Raw genomic sequence first — 18,916 nt, 5'->3', positions numbered from 1 at the left:
GGCTGAGCATCAGGACGGGAACGCGCGCGCGCGCACACACACTCACACACACACATACAGAGAAAACTTCACAGGCGTCTCCAACATGTAAGAGAGGAGCTCTGTGCACAGGAATGACCTACCATGTCAGCACTGAAGAAGGTTGGTGTGGCTTTATTTAAGCTTGTGGAAAAGTGAAGGAGGAGGAGGATGAGGAGGAGGATGAGGAGGAGGGCTCGCGCTTTGCTTGGCAACGGACCCCCTCTCACCTCCATGCCCTGCTCCTGCTGATGCTGCTTCTCCTGCTGATGTTCTCTCACTGTAGGCTTCTGGTGACTCCGCTTGCACTTCTGGTTGTGGCTCGTTGTGGCCGAGGGGGAAGGATGGCAGGTCGTTCAGAGGTGCTGTTAGATCTGTCCAGGGTGGAGAAAGAGGAGCTTCAGACTGGCTGTAGGTGCAGCAGCAGAGGAGAAGAGAAGTTTCTACAAAGTTTTTTATTTTTTTATTTTTATAGACTCTCCTTATAGGTGTAGGGCTACCTGTCTGTCTACCTGTCTGTCTGTGTATATATGTATAAAGAAAATAACTTAATCACTGATAATTTGACAAATCTAAAATGATTCACAACAGTTGACCAATGGCTGCATGTAGATGTAGGTACATGTAGCCCAAAAGTGGTGGTGAGAAGGCGGGACTTAAGCAGTTTGACCAATGGTTGATGTAGCTGTAGGTGCATGTAGCCCAAAAGTGGTGGTGAGAAGGCGGGACTTAAGCAGTTTGACCAATGGTTGATGTAGCTGTAGGTACATGTAGCCCAAAAGTGGTGGTGAGAAGGCGGGACTTAAGCAGTTTGACCAATGGTTGATGTAGCTGTAGGTACATGTAGCCCAAAAGTGATGGTGAGAAGGCGGGACTTAAGCAGTTTGACCAATGGTTGATGTAGCTGTAGGTACATGTAGCCCAAAAGTGATGATGAGAAGGCGGGACTTAAGCAGTTTGACCTATGGTTGATGTAGCTGTAGGTACATGTAGCCCAAAAGTGGTGGTGAGAAGGCGGGACTTAAGCAGTTTGACCAATGGTTGATGTAGCTGTAGGTACATGTAGCCCAAAAGTGATGGTGAGAAGGCGGGACTTAAGCAGTTTGACCAATGGTTGATGTAGCAGTAGGTGCATGTAGCCCAAAAGTGGTGGTGAGAAGGCGGGACTTAAGCAGTTTGACCAATGGTTGATGTAGCTGTAGGTGCATGTAGCCCAAAAGTGGTGGTGAGAAGGCGGGACTTAAGCAGTTTGACCAATGGTTGATGTAGCTGTAGGTACATGTAGCCCAAAAGTGGTGGTGAGAAGGCGGGACTTAAGCAGTTTGACCAATGGTTGATGTAGCTGTAGGTACATGTAGCCCAAAAGTGGTGGTGAGAAGGCGGGACTTAAGCAGTTTGACCAATGGTTGATGTAGCAGTAGGTGCATGTAGCCCAAAAGTAATGGTGAGAAGGCGGGACTTAAGCAGTTTGACCAATGGTTGATGTAGCAGTAGGTGCATGTAGCCCAAAAGTGGTGGTGAGAAGGCGGGACTTAAGCAGTTTGACCAATGGTTGATGTAGCTGTAGGTACATGTAGCCCAAGAGTGATGGTGAGAAGGCGGGACTTAAGCAGTTTGACCAATGGTTGATGTAGCTGTAGGTACATGTAGCCCAAAAGTGATGGTGAGAAGGCGGGACTTAAGCAGTTTGACCAATGGTTGATGCAGATGTAGGTACATGTAGCCCAAAAGTGGTGGTGAGAAGGCGGGACTTAAGCAGTTTGAGCAATGGTTGATGTAGCTGTAGGTACATGTAGCCCAAAAGTGGTGGTGAGAAGGCGGGACTTAAGCAGTTTGACCAATGGTTGATGTAGCTGTAGGTACATGTAGCCCAAAAGTGGTGGTGAGAAGGCGGGACTTAAGCAGTTTGAGCAATGGTTGATGTAGCTGTAGGTGCATGTAGCCCAAAAGTGATGGTGAGAAGGCGGGACTTAAGCAGTTTGACCAATGGTTGATGTAGCTGTAGGTACATGTAGCCCAAAAGTGATGGTGAGAAGGCGGGACTTAAGCAGTTTGAGCAATGGTTGATGTAGCTGTAGGTACATGTAGCCCAAAAGTGGTGGTGAGAAGGCGGGACTTAAGCAGTTTGACCAATGGTTGATGTAGCTGTAGGTACAGGTAGCCCAAAAGTGGTGGTGAGAAGGCGGGACTTAAGCAGTTTGACCAATGGCTGATGTAGCTGTAGGTACAGGTAGCCCAAAAGTGGTGGTGAGAAGGCGGGACTTAAGCAGTTTGAGCAATGGCTGATGTAGCTGTAGGTACATGTAGCCCAAAAGTGGTGGTGAGAAGGCGGGACTTAAGCAGTTTGAGCAATGGTTGATGTAGCTGTAGGTACATGTAGCCCAAAAGTGGTGGTGAGAAGACGGGACTTAAGCAGTTTGACCAATGGTTGATGTAGCTGTAGGTACAGGTAGCCCAAAAGTAATGGTGAGAAGGCGGGACTTAAGCAGTTTGACCAATGGTTGATGTAGCTGTAGGTGCATGTAGCCCAAAAGTGGTGGTGAGAAGGCGGGACTTAAGCAGTTTGACCAATGGTTGATGTAGCTGTAGGTACATGTAGCCCAAAAGTGGTGGTGAGAAGGCGGGACTTAAGCAGTTTGACCAATGGTTGATGTAGCTGTAGGTACATGTAGCCCAAAAGTGGTGGTGAGAAGGCGGGACTTAAGCAGTTTGACCAATGGTTGATGTAGCTGTAGGTACATGTAGCCCAAAAGTGATGGTGAGAAGGCGGGACTTAAGCAGTTTGACCAATGGTTGATGTAGCAGTAGGTACATGTAGCCCAAAAGTAATGGTGAGAAGGCGGGACTTAAGCAGTTTGACCAATGGTTGATGTAGCTGTAGGTACATGTAGCCCAAAAGTAATGGTGAGAAGGCAGGACTTAAGCAGTTTGACCAATGGCTGCATGTAACTGTAGGTACAGGTAGCCCAAAAGTGGTGGTGAGAAGGCGGGACTTAAGCAGTTTGAGCAATGGCTGATGTAGCTGTAGGTACATGTAGCCCAAAAGTGGTGGTGAGAAGGCGGGACTTAAGCAGTTTGAGCAATGGTTGATGTAGCTGTAGGTACATGTAGCCCAAAAGTGATGGTGAGAAGGCGGGACTTAAGCAGTTTGACCAATGGTTGATGTAGCTGTAGGTGCATGTAGCCCAAAAGTGGTGGTGAGAAGGCGGGACTTAAGCAGTTTGACCAATGGTTGGTGTAGCTGTGGGTACATTTAGACCTATAGTGGCGGTAAAAAGGCGGGACTAATGAATACATGCACTGATCAGCCACAGATTATCCGGTTCCAGCGACAGCTGCAAGTGAACGGCCAGTCCTTGAAGTCCATGTGTTGGTTGAAGTCCAAATTGGGATGGTTAGACGACCTCCAAAGTGGCAGGCAGGTCTTGTGAGATGTTCCCTTAATGCAGTGGGTTAAAAGTAACCAATCAGATCTGATCCATGGATCTGCTTTTCATGTTAGTCCACAGGGCACCTTAATGGGTCTTGTGGAGGCCATGCCTCCATGGGTCAAAGCGCAATGGAGGAGGTAGGTGTTTTTCATGTTATAGCTGATAGCTGATTGATGTATGTATATATATATATATATATATATATATATATATATATATATAAACAAAAAAAGCAGTGAGCCAAAACATTATGACCACCTGTCAAATGTGCGGTTGGTCCTCCACGTGCCACCAAAACAGCTTCCACTACAAGAAGGTTGCGAGGTGGAGCCTCCGCGGTTCAGCCTTGTTATAACAACCATCTATATCACGTTGTCCACCAATGCAGATGGTTCCTTGAGCGGTCCTGGTGGAGTATACTGCCATTGCTTTAACTAAACATCTCGTGAGGCCTTCATACAGACAAAGATAGTAGTTAGTAGAACATCCACCAGTGCAGATGTTAGCATTCAGGTGCTCCTTTTTGAGTGGGCTTGTTTCTATATTGAACCATTACCTCCACTAACTGTAACAGGGAGAGGAGGGTCGCTGTCGTCGCTTGTCGGCGGGCTTCTCTCAGCTTGTCCAGAAAAACGAAAATGTCCTTTAGTGGCATCATTAAAGCGTGAATTACACTCCGGAACTGCAGGGGGAGCTCAGGAGCAAGAACGGCCAATTTTCCATAGAGTTGCTTTAAATACAAAGCCGCTGAAGCCTGAGAAGCTCGGAGAAAGAGGGTTCTTTGGTTTGTGAAAATAGTGGAACTGCTTTGAACCATGTTTGAAATGATTCTAAAAAAGAACCATCCACAAGATTCATTTAAATGATTCTGTATCGAATCATTACCTTTACAAAAGAACCCCTCAAAAAAGCCTCTAGAGAAATTAGAACGGGCCTTAAAAAGCATTATTGGTGCGCGGTCCCGAGAAATGGTGTAGATCAGTGGTCTTCAACCCTCCTCCTGCTGGTTTCAGCTTCATCCCAAATCTCACACACCCCATTCCGGCAATCAAGGACTGAGAGGGTAGCAGTTCGTGGCATTAGGTGGGTTGGATCAGGGTTGGATCCAGGGTCACTAGCTCTCCAGGATCAGGGTTGAAGACCACTGGCAATCAGACAGAAGTACTCCAGCAGGCTCAGGATTCTGTGTTTACGGCTGAAGTGGGGAGGCATTCATCTGTACTGAGTCATGTCTGTGGCTGAGCTACTGCTGCAAGAGGATTGTCAGAGTCCTATTTAGTCTGTGTTACACATACAGAGAGAGAGAGAGAGGGAAAGGAACAAAGAGAAGTGCAGGCAGAAGGGTTTGTGAGGAAGGAGGTGAGAAAAAGAGAGGCACAAAGCGAGTGTGAGGTGAAAGGAAGTGGCGAATGGTGTATGAATATGAAAGAGGCGGCGCGCAAGAAAGAGAGAGAGAGCGCGAGAGCATGTGAGAGAAGGCATCACTTTTTCCAAACTGCTCTTTAAAACGGCGCTAAACAGATTATATAATGCAGTGAAGATTTGACTTACAGTAGTTGAGAAACAGAGGGAAGGGGAGCATGAGTGTCCCCCCCCCCCCCCCCACACACCCCATTCGCAGAGCCGCAGGAAACACACACTCAGCGCAGGACGACTGCTGACCGAAGCTTTCAGTGCACGCTGGGGTCAGGCTGGATCAGAGCGACTGAGTGCCCGGCCTGTGGCCTGTACGCAGTGATGATAGATGGAGTGAGTGGACAGTGCTAGTCTGATACACTATGTGTCTAAAAGTATGTGGACACCCCTTCTAATGAAGGAACCCGGCTGCTTTAAGGTGCACCCAGCTTGTATAATTTCCATGGAAAGCAGTGACCACAACATTTGATGCTCTGGAGGTCAATAAGGTCATTAGCTTTACCAAAGAACCCTTCAAGAACATCAACCAAGAGCCAGTCGGGTTGCCAAGAAATTTGGAATGGGCCTTAAAAATCACAGCTGGTGCATCGCTAGAGATGGTGTAGATCATTGCCAATGGAAAGTGAAGCTCTAGAGGTCAATAGGGTGATTATCTTTACTAAAGAACCCAAGAACCCCTCAAGAACCCCCTCAAGAACCCCCAAGAACCGGCCTTCCACCAATGACTTAATTAAAGGACCCTTGGAGCCTTAGTAGTGAGGATACTAAAGGGTTCTTTGACTTGACACAACAGTACCGAAACCCCTTTTTGTTTTTACAGGTTCTTTAAAGAACCATCCAATATTCATTCAACTTCTCATTTGAGTTGTCTTGGTTCTAAATTGAACGCCTACCTTTACTAAGGAACCCTCTTTTGTTGGACTGTAATTTTACGGAAGTACTGTAAATGTGCAAGTGTGGCTGCATGCAATCAAATCCTCACAGCAGTGTCCTACAATGTAGTGCAAAGCCTTCCCAAAGAGGTGGGATAGGCTAGTCACTGCAGCAAGAGGGGCAGACCTTTTGAATTCCCTTGATTTCAAAAGAAACATTGGATAAGACGGTGTCCACAAACTTTTGTCCACATAAACCCAGTGTACTTCGCAGTCTCCCCCTCATCAGTCAACCAGTACTCGATCAGCCAAGACATGCAGACTTGCTGTCTGAAGTAATGCTTCTTTAGTTTTGCACTGGAGCTAACAGCTAATGCTAATGTAGCTAACAAGTGATGGAAGCTTATACCCCACCAGTTAGCGTTACTAGCATGCTAAATCATCACCCTCACGCCTCAAACCGTCTCATAAAAGACTTTGGTTGAGTTTGAGAGATCTAACACATTAGCCTCGTAGCTCCAGAGCAAACCTGAAGCATCTTAGCCGCCGTTGCTGTTTGTGTATTGCTGCCCGCACGCCGCTGACCTTCCGCAGCGAGAAGGTCGTTGGTGAAGCCTGACCGAGAGGCTGCCAGATTGCAATCAGGTGCAAAGTGGAAATCAATAGACAGCTTGTAAGGTGGGAAGTGTTTGCGTACGTCTTGTGGTGTCCCATTTCCAAGACGGAGTGGAGCCGTGTGGCCTTAGCTTAGCGTCCGTCACATATCTCCTGTACGACTTGATGAATGTTGTCAAATTTGTTGATGCCAGAAATGCAACCACCTGGGATACTACAGCAACCACCTAGTAACACAATTACAACCTCCAAACAACCTTGCAACACACATCTAGCAACCACCTTGCAACACCGCAGCAACCACCTGTAGAAACCACCCAGCAACATAATAGCGACCACCTTTCAACACTATAGCTACCATGGCAACCATCTTGGATACAATGGCAATTACGTAGCAACACTATAGTGACCATCTAGGAACAACATAGGAACCACTTGGGATACTATAGCAACCACCTAGAAGCATAATAGCATCCACCTTGCAACGAACGCCATGTGGAAACAGCATAGCAAATCCTTAGTAACCACCTGGGATACAATGGCAACCACCTAGCAACACTATAGTGACCAGCTAGGAACAACATAGGAACCACCTAGCAACACTATAGCAACGCCATAGCAACCACATGTGATACTGTAGAAACCACCCAGCAACACAATAGCGTCCACCTTGCAACGCTAAAGCTACCCCATAAAAACAGCATAGCAACATCATAGCAACCACTTGTGATACTGTAGAAACCACCCAGCAACATAATTGCGACTACCTTGCAACACTGTAGCTACCATGTAGAACCGACATAGCAAATTCATAGCAACCACCTGGGATACTATAGCAACCATGTTGCAACAGCATAGCAACCGTCTGGGATGCAATAGCAATCACCTAGCAGCACCCTAGTGACCACCAATGAACACCATGGCAACCAGATGGGAGACCATAATTCTGTGGGGGTTTTTTTTTGTGTAATATCACCTCAGTGAATTTTTATGTGTCTGTATGCATATATGTCAGTAATAACTGAGTGTGTGTGTGTGTGTGTGTGTGTGTGTGTGTGTGTGAGTATGTGTGTGTGTGTGTGTGTGTATGTGTGTGTGTTTAAAACAGATGAAAAGACCATGCTGGCACCGTCCCGAATGGTTGAGAGGTGCTGGCTGCGATGCAGGGATGTCCTCTGCAGCTGGGACATTCAGACGGCATCTGTGCCATGCTGAAGTGGTCGTATGTGTGTGTGTGTGTGTGTGTGTGTGTGTGAGGAGTGTGTGAGAGGGAAAGAAGTGGCAGTGAAGTGTCCTTCTCATTTATAATGCAGGCGTGTGAAAGTGCCCACACTGAGCACACAGAGCAGCAGAGCCAAGCGGGGCTGCACCGAATAGATGAATGAATGGAGCCAAGGCTTGTGTGTGTGTGTGTGTGCGTGTGTATATATATGTGTGTGTGTGTGTTAAAATGACTGCTGGGAAGTGACTAACTGGAGCCAAGTAATGATGCATGGAATGAAAGGATGGTAGAGTGTGTGTGGAACTCAGCATCCAGCCAAGCCGAGCACTGAAGAGAGTGTCAGTGAACGGGTGAAGCTTCTGCACAACTTCTCAACTCCTGAAGTGCAGATAGGTGGAGTTCTAGCAGCGCTGTGTGTCTTGGTGGTTCCTGATCTTATAACAGTGAAAGCTGAGATGGATGGGATACAACAGCAGAAACCACACCAGGTTCTACGTCTGTCAGCCAAGACCAGAAGGCTGAGGCTGCAGTGGCTCAGCACTGGCTCACCAACACTGGACAGCTGAAGGCCGGAGAAGCAGAGCCTGGTCTTATGAATCCCGGGTTCTGATGAGGCTTTTAGATGGTTTGGCCGTAACAGCATGAATCCATGGACCCAACATTCCCTGACTCAACACTTTTAGGGCCCATCTTCTAGCGGCTACTTCTGCAGGACACTGGTTTCATCCTGCCCCTGTGGGCAAGATGGGCATCTGAGGCAAAAAAAAAAAAAATGCTGTAACAGCGCATCTAACAATAAGGACAGCATGGTGCTTGTTTCACTGCATTTTACTGGACATGGGTATGGGTAGCCCAACTGGCTAGCCCAAAAAGTTTTGTCCATGGGTTTCATTATGGATATGGATGCCCAGCAGGGTCCTACCAGGGTCAATGATGGGCCCAGGAGGGGTTAAACATTGTACAGTGAATGTTAGAGCTTAGATGGGAACCCTGTTAGTTTAGAGTTGGGCCCATTTGGGAAATCCCAGTAACAACACATTTACACACCCACTCAGAGCCCATGTCCACCTGGAACCCCCCTAGCCCCCGTTTTACCCACGTGAGCTGGGATATCTCGTGTCCAGCTTTAATTTATTGGCCAGATTAGCTCCTCTAAGGCATGATGCAGATGCAGGGCAGAGTACCTACATACCTACATATGTGCATGCATCAGTGTGAAATGCATTTGGGAATGTGCACAGTCCTAGATGTGGTCCATCCATGCCTGTCCATGCATACGTCCAGGCATCTGCAGCTAATATGGTCAATTGTGTGGTCCAATTCAAAAGCATTGTCCCGTCTACAAGCACGTACCCCTCAGCATCTTCCCCCGGCATCATTACTGGAAAGCAGCTCCTGAGGGAATTCGGCCTTTTTTACTTATTACTTCAAGGCTTCTAGGTCCGGTTCCAGGTTTTGGCAGCACCGACCTCGGAAAAAAGAACCACTCTAATTAACGGCTGCTGTTTGACCACTGTGAAAATGCAGCCACCCCACTGTATCTTTCCCTTTGGTGGGTAAAGCGGCGGACGACCGTGGAGTCTGTTTGTGGAGGAAACCGTGATCACCGGGCGACTGTGGCCCTAAACGAACATTTAAACGAACATTTAAACGAAATCAAGCTTACGCAGTTTCCCCATCATTCAGCCGATGTCTAGCGCGTGGTGTTAGCTCCTTTAGCTTCACACTGGAGCCTAAATCATCACACACTCATTTCACCCACACTTCTGAAGTAATCTAAGATCCTCAAGCTATTGCTAAAGAGGTTAGCCTCGTCCCAAATGGCTCCCTTGCAGTCATCAGGTGCGCTAACCCTCAAGGACCCCGGGGCTGTAGCGGGTCTCATTTCTCAATCATTATTGCGGCCCAAACCACGTTACCCAAAATGCCTTACGAACGGAGGACCAATCAGAGTGGAGGGGTTTGGTTCTTTACAGCTGAGTTGAGCGCTGTTTGGAACTGGGTTGTTAGTGGGATACGTGGCTGAACGTGGGCTGGAAGCACCTACTTTGATAGGAAGGGGTCATTTGACTGGCAGTGCTACATCAAAAACACACCCATGGATTCACAATTATTAGCTAGCTAGCTAGCATACGTGCTAAACAAACCACAGGCTAATCGTCCTTTCTTAGGTTGCTTCGTGGACACCTCGCAAGTGTTGGATAGTGTGGATATCATAACGTCACGGTATCATTAAAAAAATGTCAGATTTGATATGTATCAATAATAAATATTAATATATTCGTTTAATAGCCCTAGTTTGCAGGAAGCTGATTGGTGGGGCGTAACCTTCCATGTCAAGTTTGTGAAGCTAGAGATTACCTGAGGACAAGGCAGTGAAGTGGCGATTTTGGTAACTATTCGTTTCCATGACCTGTTATTAAAGGTAAAGGTGAAGGTAAAGGTGCACGTATTTGTCACTGTACACTGTACAGCGAAATGTGTCCTCCGCATTTAACCCATCTGGTAGTGAACACACTCACACACACACACACACACACGTGTTAGGGGCAGTGAGTACACACACACACACACACCCAGAGCGGTGGGCAGCCAACTCCAGCGCCCGGGGAGCAGAGAGGGTAAAGGGCCTTGCTCAAGGACCCAAAAGTGGCAGCTTGCCGAGCCCGGGAATCGAACCCACAACCCTGTTATCGATAACCCGGTGCTCTAACCGCTGAGCCACCACTGCCCCTAGCGTAGCAGTTCCCGCACAAAGCTCACGAAACAAACTTCAGCCCACCGACTTCAGTCACGTGTGATTGATTACACCTGGGTCAGGGGTGGAGTGATGTCAATCAGATGTTTCACTGGACTATCACTTTAAGGGGGGGGGGGGGGGGTCGTAGAGAGCGAGAAAGTGCTGTCGGCAGTTGCAGTGAGGCGGCAGTGCTCTGCATGCTGCTCAGGTGCCGTCCTGTTTGCAGCAGTTGTTTCTGCATCTCTCTCGCTCGCTTGCTCACTCTCTCGCTCGCCCGCTCGCCTGCTCGCCCGCTCTCAGTTCTGGAAGGCACTGTAGTCTGCTTGAATCTTAAATGTGACTGGCATTGCATTAGTTCTCTCTCTCTCTCTCTTTCTCTCTCTCTCTCTGTGAGATCTTACACTCACACACTCGCACTCACTGCGGTGTCCTGCGGCTTTTCTGTTTATCCACCTGAAACAGAGCTCCTAATTTAGGAGGGTGCGGTTGTGTTGACTCCTTAATGGTGCGGCTGCTGTCTTGCTGGTAGAGCCGGTAGCTTCCTGTGGCCCTCAGAGCACATAGGGTACGGTTTCTCAAAATCATGCCGTGTCTGATGTGTCGAACTTCTAGTACCCTGCCAAATAAGCCCTTTTCCCCCATGGGCCTTTTTCAGAGAGCTCACTGATTGTTGATGTGGCTCTGAAAGGCCCACCGTAGTTGCTGTGGTCATGCTAAGCTCGATTAGAGTAGGTAGGTAGAGCAAGCAAACCTGGATGAGCCAGTCTACTAACTGAGCCTGAAAACAGTGGAAAACACTCCTAAGACCTTTCCCTCGAATGATATATGAGGCTTTATCCTCTAAATCTGTGGGTTTTGAGCCTCAGTTAGCTGGAACACGGCCTGTTGGCTAACTTAGCTAAGCCTAGATAGCCGGTTACGAGTCCAAACCCAACCCTAACCCGGCCTCTCATTCTCCTTTCTGTTAGTCCCAAGTTTTTATGGTCGACATTTCTGTCAGTAGCTCAGCAGTTAGCCAACAGCATTATTTGAGGTTTTAGCAAGTTACGGATCACACTGATTTGAAGTGGACTAAAATGTCCACTGAATTCGTAATCATTAGCTATCTAGCTAGCCAGCATACTTGCTGTACAAACCACAGCCTCATCGTCCTTTTCGGGTTGGTTTGCTACTTCATTTGAGACACTCTTGGCCGTTTTTGTGCAACGTAGCAGTTTGCGAGAAACTTCTACGAGAATATTTGAGGTTTTTGAAGAGCCGGGACTCTTTGGCGTGCGGGTGGTGTTTTTATTTAGGGCAGGATGTGACGAACAACTACCAGGGACCCTTACTTCCCAGTCACCAGATGCATTGTTAGGGATGCTGGGCGACCCAGGCCTTAGGACTGTGGCTTTTCCAGTGTTCACCGAAGGGTAGGGCTGGGCAATTAATTTTAAAAAAGAATGGAAACCGACTTTCTCCATCTCTTATCGACATAATCTTATCATGTTGATTTTTCTGTGTTTTGTTTTTGTACCCTTAGAACATACTTAAAGTAGGGATATTTTAATGTATCAGTTATCGTCTATTTGAATCCCAATCCACTTCCGAGTCTTTGTTTTAACCATGGTGTTCAGAGCGCCATCTGGTGGCCTTAAGGCTTCCTAAACAGACATTATTGCCCTGCCGTGTGGTGCCAGGCATAAGTCGATTAGTCGTTGCGGCCCTTACTTTCCAGTCACCAGGTCTGAACCCAGTAGAACAGCTTTGGGACGAGGTCACAACAAGAAAGAGCTTCTGAACAGTCTGAAGGAATTGCGGCAATGTCTCTAAGCCATGAAGAATTGAGTGGCCTTCATAGTTTATAATAATTAACACAGCTAGCTCAGCACGTAGTAAGCCCGTAGTTGAAGGGGTTAAGGTTGTAGACGCTAACGTCCTTAAGCTCTCAACTCCAATGCCAATTATCAACGTCTTCACGAGTTGAATGAGGAGCGTTAATGAGCAGAGCTGTGGGCGTTCTTTTCCTGCGCACTCCTCTGACTGTTCATTTCGCTCCACTGCACACCGTCGCAGTATTAATACACACCTGGGTTTAGTTAATAACTCTGACAGACGTCCCGCCGCATTTGGTGCTTGGCTGTTCCAACTTTTTCTCCCGAAAGGGCAATTGCACCATTCGGCAAGGTGAAATGAATTTGTAAATGAGCGGAATGGCCACTCGGGCCGCAGTAATTACCGCGGGACAAAGAGAGCGGCAGGTGGACGGGGTATTATGAAGCCGAGTGACTCGCGGTGGTTTAATAGGGCTCTATTGTAACCAGAATGGGTCTGTATTCACACTGCGTGACTGCGTGACAGCTCCTGCTCGCGTTGTCTCGTCTACGACTTGCGACCTTTTATTTAGAAGCCTTGTCGTGGCCCGAATGGCCGTTCCTTGAGTTCATTAATTGTTCCTCCTAAGGTAGGAGTTGGCGGTGTTGTTGACGATGGGTTAACATCATAAGTGTTTGTCACGAGACAGATTTTAATAGTCGTCTAGAACCCCAAATAGAAAAGAACACCCGTGTAAAGGTACTCCTGATTCGGTACTGCCAATTAACCCACCTGTTTGCAGCTCCCCCTAGCACTAGCAGCACTTATATGAGCTGCTAGCGAACACCGATGGATGCTGGGCCCCCATTTGGGTGAGATACGGTTCAGATGGTACCATATGCTAGCTAGCATCGTCTTTTAGCCAGAGACTGTGGCAGTTCCAGAGCTCATTCGTTACAATAAAAGGCAACTACATGCTAGCTAAATGTTAGCTCAGCTGGCAGCAGTTGTTGTACGCTGCAGAGGGTCTAATGACGTCGAGATGGACCATTCAGGGGGTCTCTGAATGGGTGGGTTAATTGGCAGTACCAAATTGGGAGAAACTGGGATAAATTGGACAGAAAAATATGGGGGCCATATGACCAGAGGATCGCTGGTTCGAATAGTCATTGGCAGCCGAGAGGCCCCGACAGTTAGTCTTGCTCTCTCCAGGGTGGCTAGATGGCGCTCTCTCCCCACATCACTTCGCTGCGGTGCTGGCTGTCACTGGTGGCTGCGGGCTGGTGCGTCGAAGCCGGGTATGTGGCCAACGGCCCTCCAGACGCGTTGGTTGCCCGGTGATGGTGCATTGGCAGCAGTTCGAAAAATGAGAGGTGATGATTGTGCGATGATCCGCCCTCACTGGTGTGTGTTTGGGGGGGGGGGGGTATGTAGGGCTCGGGTAATTGGCAATCCAGATGTGGGAGAAAATGGGTAAAAATTCAGATAAATAAAAAAAATCCCTAAATTCCATCCCACTAGAACAAGGTGAAGACTGGCGTCAGTAAGTTAACTAGGCGATTTTACCCCAGTAAAATATTCTAGCAAAAGCAGCCCCAATCACACCCCTGCCCCCCCCCCCCCACCCTCCCCAAAGTACTTGAGCATAATGATGTGCTCAAAGAATGAAAAGCCAATTGTCCTTGCCTCATTGATTGTTGTCTGGTGCTTATGGATCTGCTTCATTCATGGGGTCGTGATCACACCGCGTTCTCGTATTGTGGAAAAATGACTGTCTGGTCGGGAGTAATCGCCAGCCCACATTCTGATCTGAATTAGAGTTGGCGTTTCATTAAATGAGGCTGATCTATGACATATTCTTTCCGAAAAGAGAGTTTCTGACACCGGCAAAATCCAAACCTATGAATTTTTGGGCTTTGATAGATCACGTTTATTACTTACCAAGCAAATGCAACACCATGGCTGAGGCGATATGTGATCAGTGGGTTAAAACCACATAGCATAATAGTATATATACAGCGAGCAGCCATAACATTAACACCACTGACAGACGAAGTGGAAAACATTGATTATCTACATCTACTCTCAAGGAGTCGAATCTACACATTAGGCAGCAAGTGAACAGTCAGTTCTTGAGGGTGATGTGTTGACGCAGGAAAAAGGATCCACACATGGGCAAGAACCAAACTGTGATGGCTGGACGACTGGGTCAGAACATCTCCAAAACATCAGGTCAGTACCTACCAAAATTGCAACAAGAAAGAACAACGGGTAAACCAGCGACAGGGCCCTGGTGCTCATGGGTGCTCGAGGAGGCCCCACCTCACAACTTACAGGACTGAAGGGGTCCAGACACTAGGCCTTGTGGAAGTCTCCATGCCTTGAATGCTCAGATCTGTTGTGGCAGCACAACGACACCTTCTACTAGTTCAGTGTTAGGCTGATGGTGGTATTAATGTTATGGCCGATTGGCGTGTAGCCTTAAACTCCAGCAGAATTTGGTCTGCATCACATGAGCCACCCAATGCTCCTCTGCTGGATCATCATCTTAACATACAGAAGCTTCGGGAAGCTTCTCAATATGACGACAGGCTGTAAACACCCGAGGCTTGAGGAGGAGATCAGATTATGCGCCTGCCATTTATACTCTTCATCTCTCCAGGGGAAGTCTTCCCGACAGCAGGGGCGACCTCAGAGTGCCTGCTGAAGGCCTCAGTGCGGCCACATATGGCACAGCAACGCTTCATCACTTCCTGTTGGGTTAGTATGGTAATATTTAGTGTACTAATCAGTGTGTAGGACACATTAGGACATTAGGACGCGGCCTAAGTTTTAAACATGGTAACAACAGTACCTCCACCATGTTTGACAGGTGGTACTCTGGTTTACAGCCTGATTTCTAGCTGTCGACTAGTTTTTCGGAACCAAAAACCAATATCGATCCCCAAAATTTGAACATTACGACCCATTCCGTATGTGCCGTAGCGTATGAATGGTCAGAAACTGAAGAACACTGATGAAGGGCTAGATGACGGCCGACACGAGCAAGTACACCAGCATGGGGGAGCTACAAGGGAGGGGTTTCTAATAAAGTGGCTGGTCAATTAAGGAAGAAAATCCTGCTCAGATGTTTAATACCCATCCTTTGAGTCTTTTACTACAGCTTGCTTCCATGAATCCGGTGCTTCCGACATGTCAGTCAGCCACTACGGCTACTGCAGATTTAGCACAGCAGTGAGCTTTAAACATGGCTGTATGCCTGAGCACAGCCAGGCTCAGCTGCTTCCCTCTGAACCGCCGCTGACACAAAGTGGCGGCAAATGAATGAAATGCTCGGAGTATTGATTTCCACGCCGGCCTCCCGGATTCCACCTCATTAAAAAAAACACCAAACTCTGGAACAGAGCCAAGCGCTAGAACATTCCCTAAAACTTCAGGACGTTCCTAGAATGCTAATCCGGTTACAGGCAGGCTTCTGAAAGCGGAAGGCCACAGTGCTGATGTACGGAGACGGAAAGGGACAGAGCGAGCGAGAGGAGTGTTGTAGTAGGAGAGAGAGTAATTTCACGCAAGAGCAGTCCCCAGCTCCACCTGTACTTAGCGGCCCAAGGCAGAGCGCTAACTCTGTCCCACAGCAGCAGAGAAAAGCTTCTCCAACACAAACTCCATATCCGGGGGTCATGGCAGATCCACAAGCCACTCTGATATCCATCGGTATCGCCGCTGACCTACCGCAAGGCCAACGGACCCATAATTAGATTATTATAATTATTATATTATAACCATATTATATTGATATAGTAGACCCCGTCACAGAGAAAAGAGATAGAAAGGCAATGATATGTTACATAAATTATTGCTGAATGTTATGTTTTGTCAACTAATCAAATAATGTAACTTAGATTTGAAAAGTGTTTTGTTTTTTATTGGTTTTTTTTGGGGGGGGGGGGGTCATATTCATATTTAAATAAAAGTATAAAGTATGTACATTTTACTAATAGGAAAACATCATATTTTTTAAATGTATTACTTTTGAAAGGGTGCCCATGTTTTCGGTGACAGGGTGGTCCCTCATATTAAATCATATTCATATTTAACTTAAAAAAAATAAATAAAAATAAATAAAAAAATAATATATATATATATATATATATATATATATATATATATATATATATATATAATTGAATAAAATAAAAATAAAGATATTTTCTTTATTTTCTAAAATATGTACATTTTACTAATAGGAAAACATCATATTTTTAAAATGTATTACTGTGACGGGGTGGTACACGCCTCACGTTCCAATAAAAAGCATTAAATTACTATGGATTTTTAGGGCTGAGGTGGGAAAATATGTATATGTATATAATATAAGGAGGACGAACATAATGTTTAATGTTGTGGATTTTTAAAAAAATGCACATTTTTGCTCTTGTTAATAATTAATTACACCAACTAATAACCATATAATAATGTAAACCTATAAAGCTATAGCACAGCCTTCCTACACCAAAGGTCTGTCTCCACAGTTCTCCCTCTCTAAGCTAAACGCACTTCTCTCCCACAGCCGTCAGACTGTTCCAGACTGAATTGGGTCAGATTGGTTTTCCAGTGTGTAGATCACACAGCAGGCGTTTTCCTCGGCGAAAAGCAAACCAAAGTCGGAAAACCCTTAAAAAAGGGAAGAGCTGAAAATGACTGTAGAGCTCAGAAGAGCACCACAGAAGGGCGACTGTGGGAAGAGGATGACAGCAGGCCTTCTGCTCCATTAGCTACGCTGGGTGTAGTGTTCTGTATTCAGACGCTACTCTGATCCTTTCCACCTTTAGAAGCTTTAACGTGGAATAATACTTTATTTATAATACCAGAAGCCTCAGATCATGTTGATTTCCACTAGTTTAATGGATCTTTAGCCTGGATCAGGTTTCCTAAAATATTGCTCTATTCATTTTACCTTAACGAGCTGCTAGCGCTGTTAGCGTGCTGCTAATCTGCTGTGCTACTGTATGTTTTTGCCTCTTTAGTCCCTTTTAACTGGAACTGGATCATATTCGCAAGATCATATTCGCAGGGTAAGGATTACAGCAGCTCTGTGTGCTGTATGGGTTTGGTAACAGGAAAAAGGCAGGTCAATTTTGTCCTCATAAACTATAAAAATAAATAAAATAATTAATTAAAAATGCATTTAAAAAATATATTTAATTTTTTTTTTCTACGAATATATATATATATATATATATATATATATATATATATATATATAATTATTATTTTTCTCCTCCTAAACTATAAAAAATACATAAAAATATATATATATTTTCTACTAATATATATATATATTATAAATATATGTAAATATATATAATATATATATATATATAAAAATGTAAATAAATGTACAAAAATAAATATATATATATGACCATTTGAGCGTCTTCGTCTGAGCCCACGTCCTGAAAGAAGCCCAAACCGGTGTTCTGCGAATGCCTCTTGTGAATGAAACACTTGTTCATTCAGAAGAATTCACACAAAGAAACGACCCCCCGTTCCTCCTCAGGTCACTGCTCCGCTCATTGCCGGCCGGCTTCTTCAGGACAGGACGTCTATTGACTCCATTGCGCCAAGTCAAAAGATGTCAGCGGGATAAATCCGCCGATCGTTCTCACAGTTGCGCTGCCCGGACCGGCCCAGGAGTCACAGACACCGTCCAGCAGCTTTGGATCGATGCGGCCTTCTGTGCGTCACAGCCCCACAATGAGCACATCGATGGAGAGCGACACGGCTAACGCTCCAAATGCTGCCCAGCGCACCAGCATTGGCCTCCTGTTACATCTACTCTAGATAAAAGATTTAGAGGGTCCACATCTAAAAAGACCAAAGTCCCCCCTGCGTTGGGGCTCGTCAGCCCACGCGGCTATGTATCATATCGGCTATGGAAACTAAGCCCTTGTGATGTCACAACCATGAACGTGTGACCACTCATCCAACACCATGTTCCTGAGGCACAAACACGGCTGAGAAATCTCTTTTAAAACTAAGTAAAATCCAAAAAGGTAAATAGACAAAAGTATTGGGACACCTGCTCTTTCACTGTTTCTTCTGAAATCAAGGACATTAAAAAGAGCTGATCCCGCTTCTGTTGGAGTAACCGTCTCTACTGTCCTGGGAAGAAGGCTTTCTACTAGATTTTAGAGGAGCATTGCTGTTCGTGGAGCACCATCCATCATTCCAGCTCAATGCTGGGGGGCTTTATTCCCCTCTAGCCCATGCCTGGCATTAGACAGCATGGTGCCAATAGGTTCATGTTTATCCGATTTAGTCTCATTCTCTTGGCAGCAGGGAAGATTAACAGGAAGATTGGGTCTCTTTAAGGTTGACACACAACAGGTCCACACTGAAATAAAGTATTTGGACGCTAAACCAGAGTCGGGCACTGACTGGAGGATGTAGCAGCCATTGCTTGTTTGTTACATTGGCCTCGTAGCTCCGGCGCAAAACACCACTGTGACTGACTGTTGTGTTAGGGGAGGATTTGTAAATGAGATTTCTCACCAAACTGTCGCTATGAAGAGGAACACCTGCCATGTTTTGCATCATGTGCCTCTAATTCCAGCCGTGGCCCATTTAGCATGTGCACTAGCGCTGGCTGGTGTGTCGCGCCTGCCTCTTTCTGTGGGAGATGAGAGAGTTTGGAGTTTAGCAGAAGGCTATAAATGGCTTTTTCGCTGTAAGCTGCTTCAGATGAGCTAAAAACAACGAGTCGGCCCTGCGGGGTGTTTATAGGAAATTATACCGGCCCCCTCAG

The 18,916-nt window shown here is 46.3% G+C and overlaps 1 protein-coding gene across 1 annotated transcript in view; it reads left to right on the top strand.

Annotated features, from left to right (window-relative positions):
- Positions 1 to 45: 45 nt before the first annotated feature.
- Positions 46 to 18,916, top strand: part of dlgap2a (discs, large (Drosophila) homolog-associated protein 2a) — a 244,433-nt gene continuing 225,562 nt past the window's right edge. Inside the window, 1 exon segment of the mRNA XM_072690048.1 lies at positions 46 to 141. Within this exon segment, the coding sequence (XP_072546149.1) occupies positions 124 to 141 (18 nt within the window). The 5' untranslated portion in view covers positions 46 to 123.

Source organism: Salminus brasiliensis, chromosome 10 (assembly GCF_030463535.1).
Source record: "Salminus brasiliensis chromosome 10, fSalBra1.hap2, whole genome shotgun sequence".
NCBI lineage: Eukaryota > Metazoa > Chordata > Actinopteri > Characiformes > Bryconidae > Salminus > Salminus brasiliensis.
The sequence above is the reverse complement of the archived record's forward strand: the minus strand, read 5'-3'. Positions and strand labels throughout refer to the sequence as shown.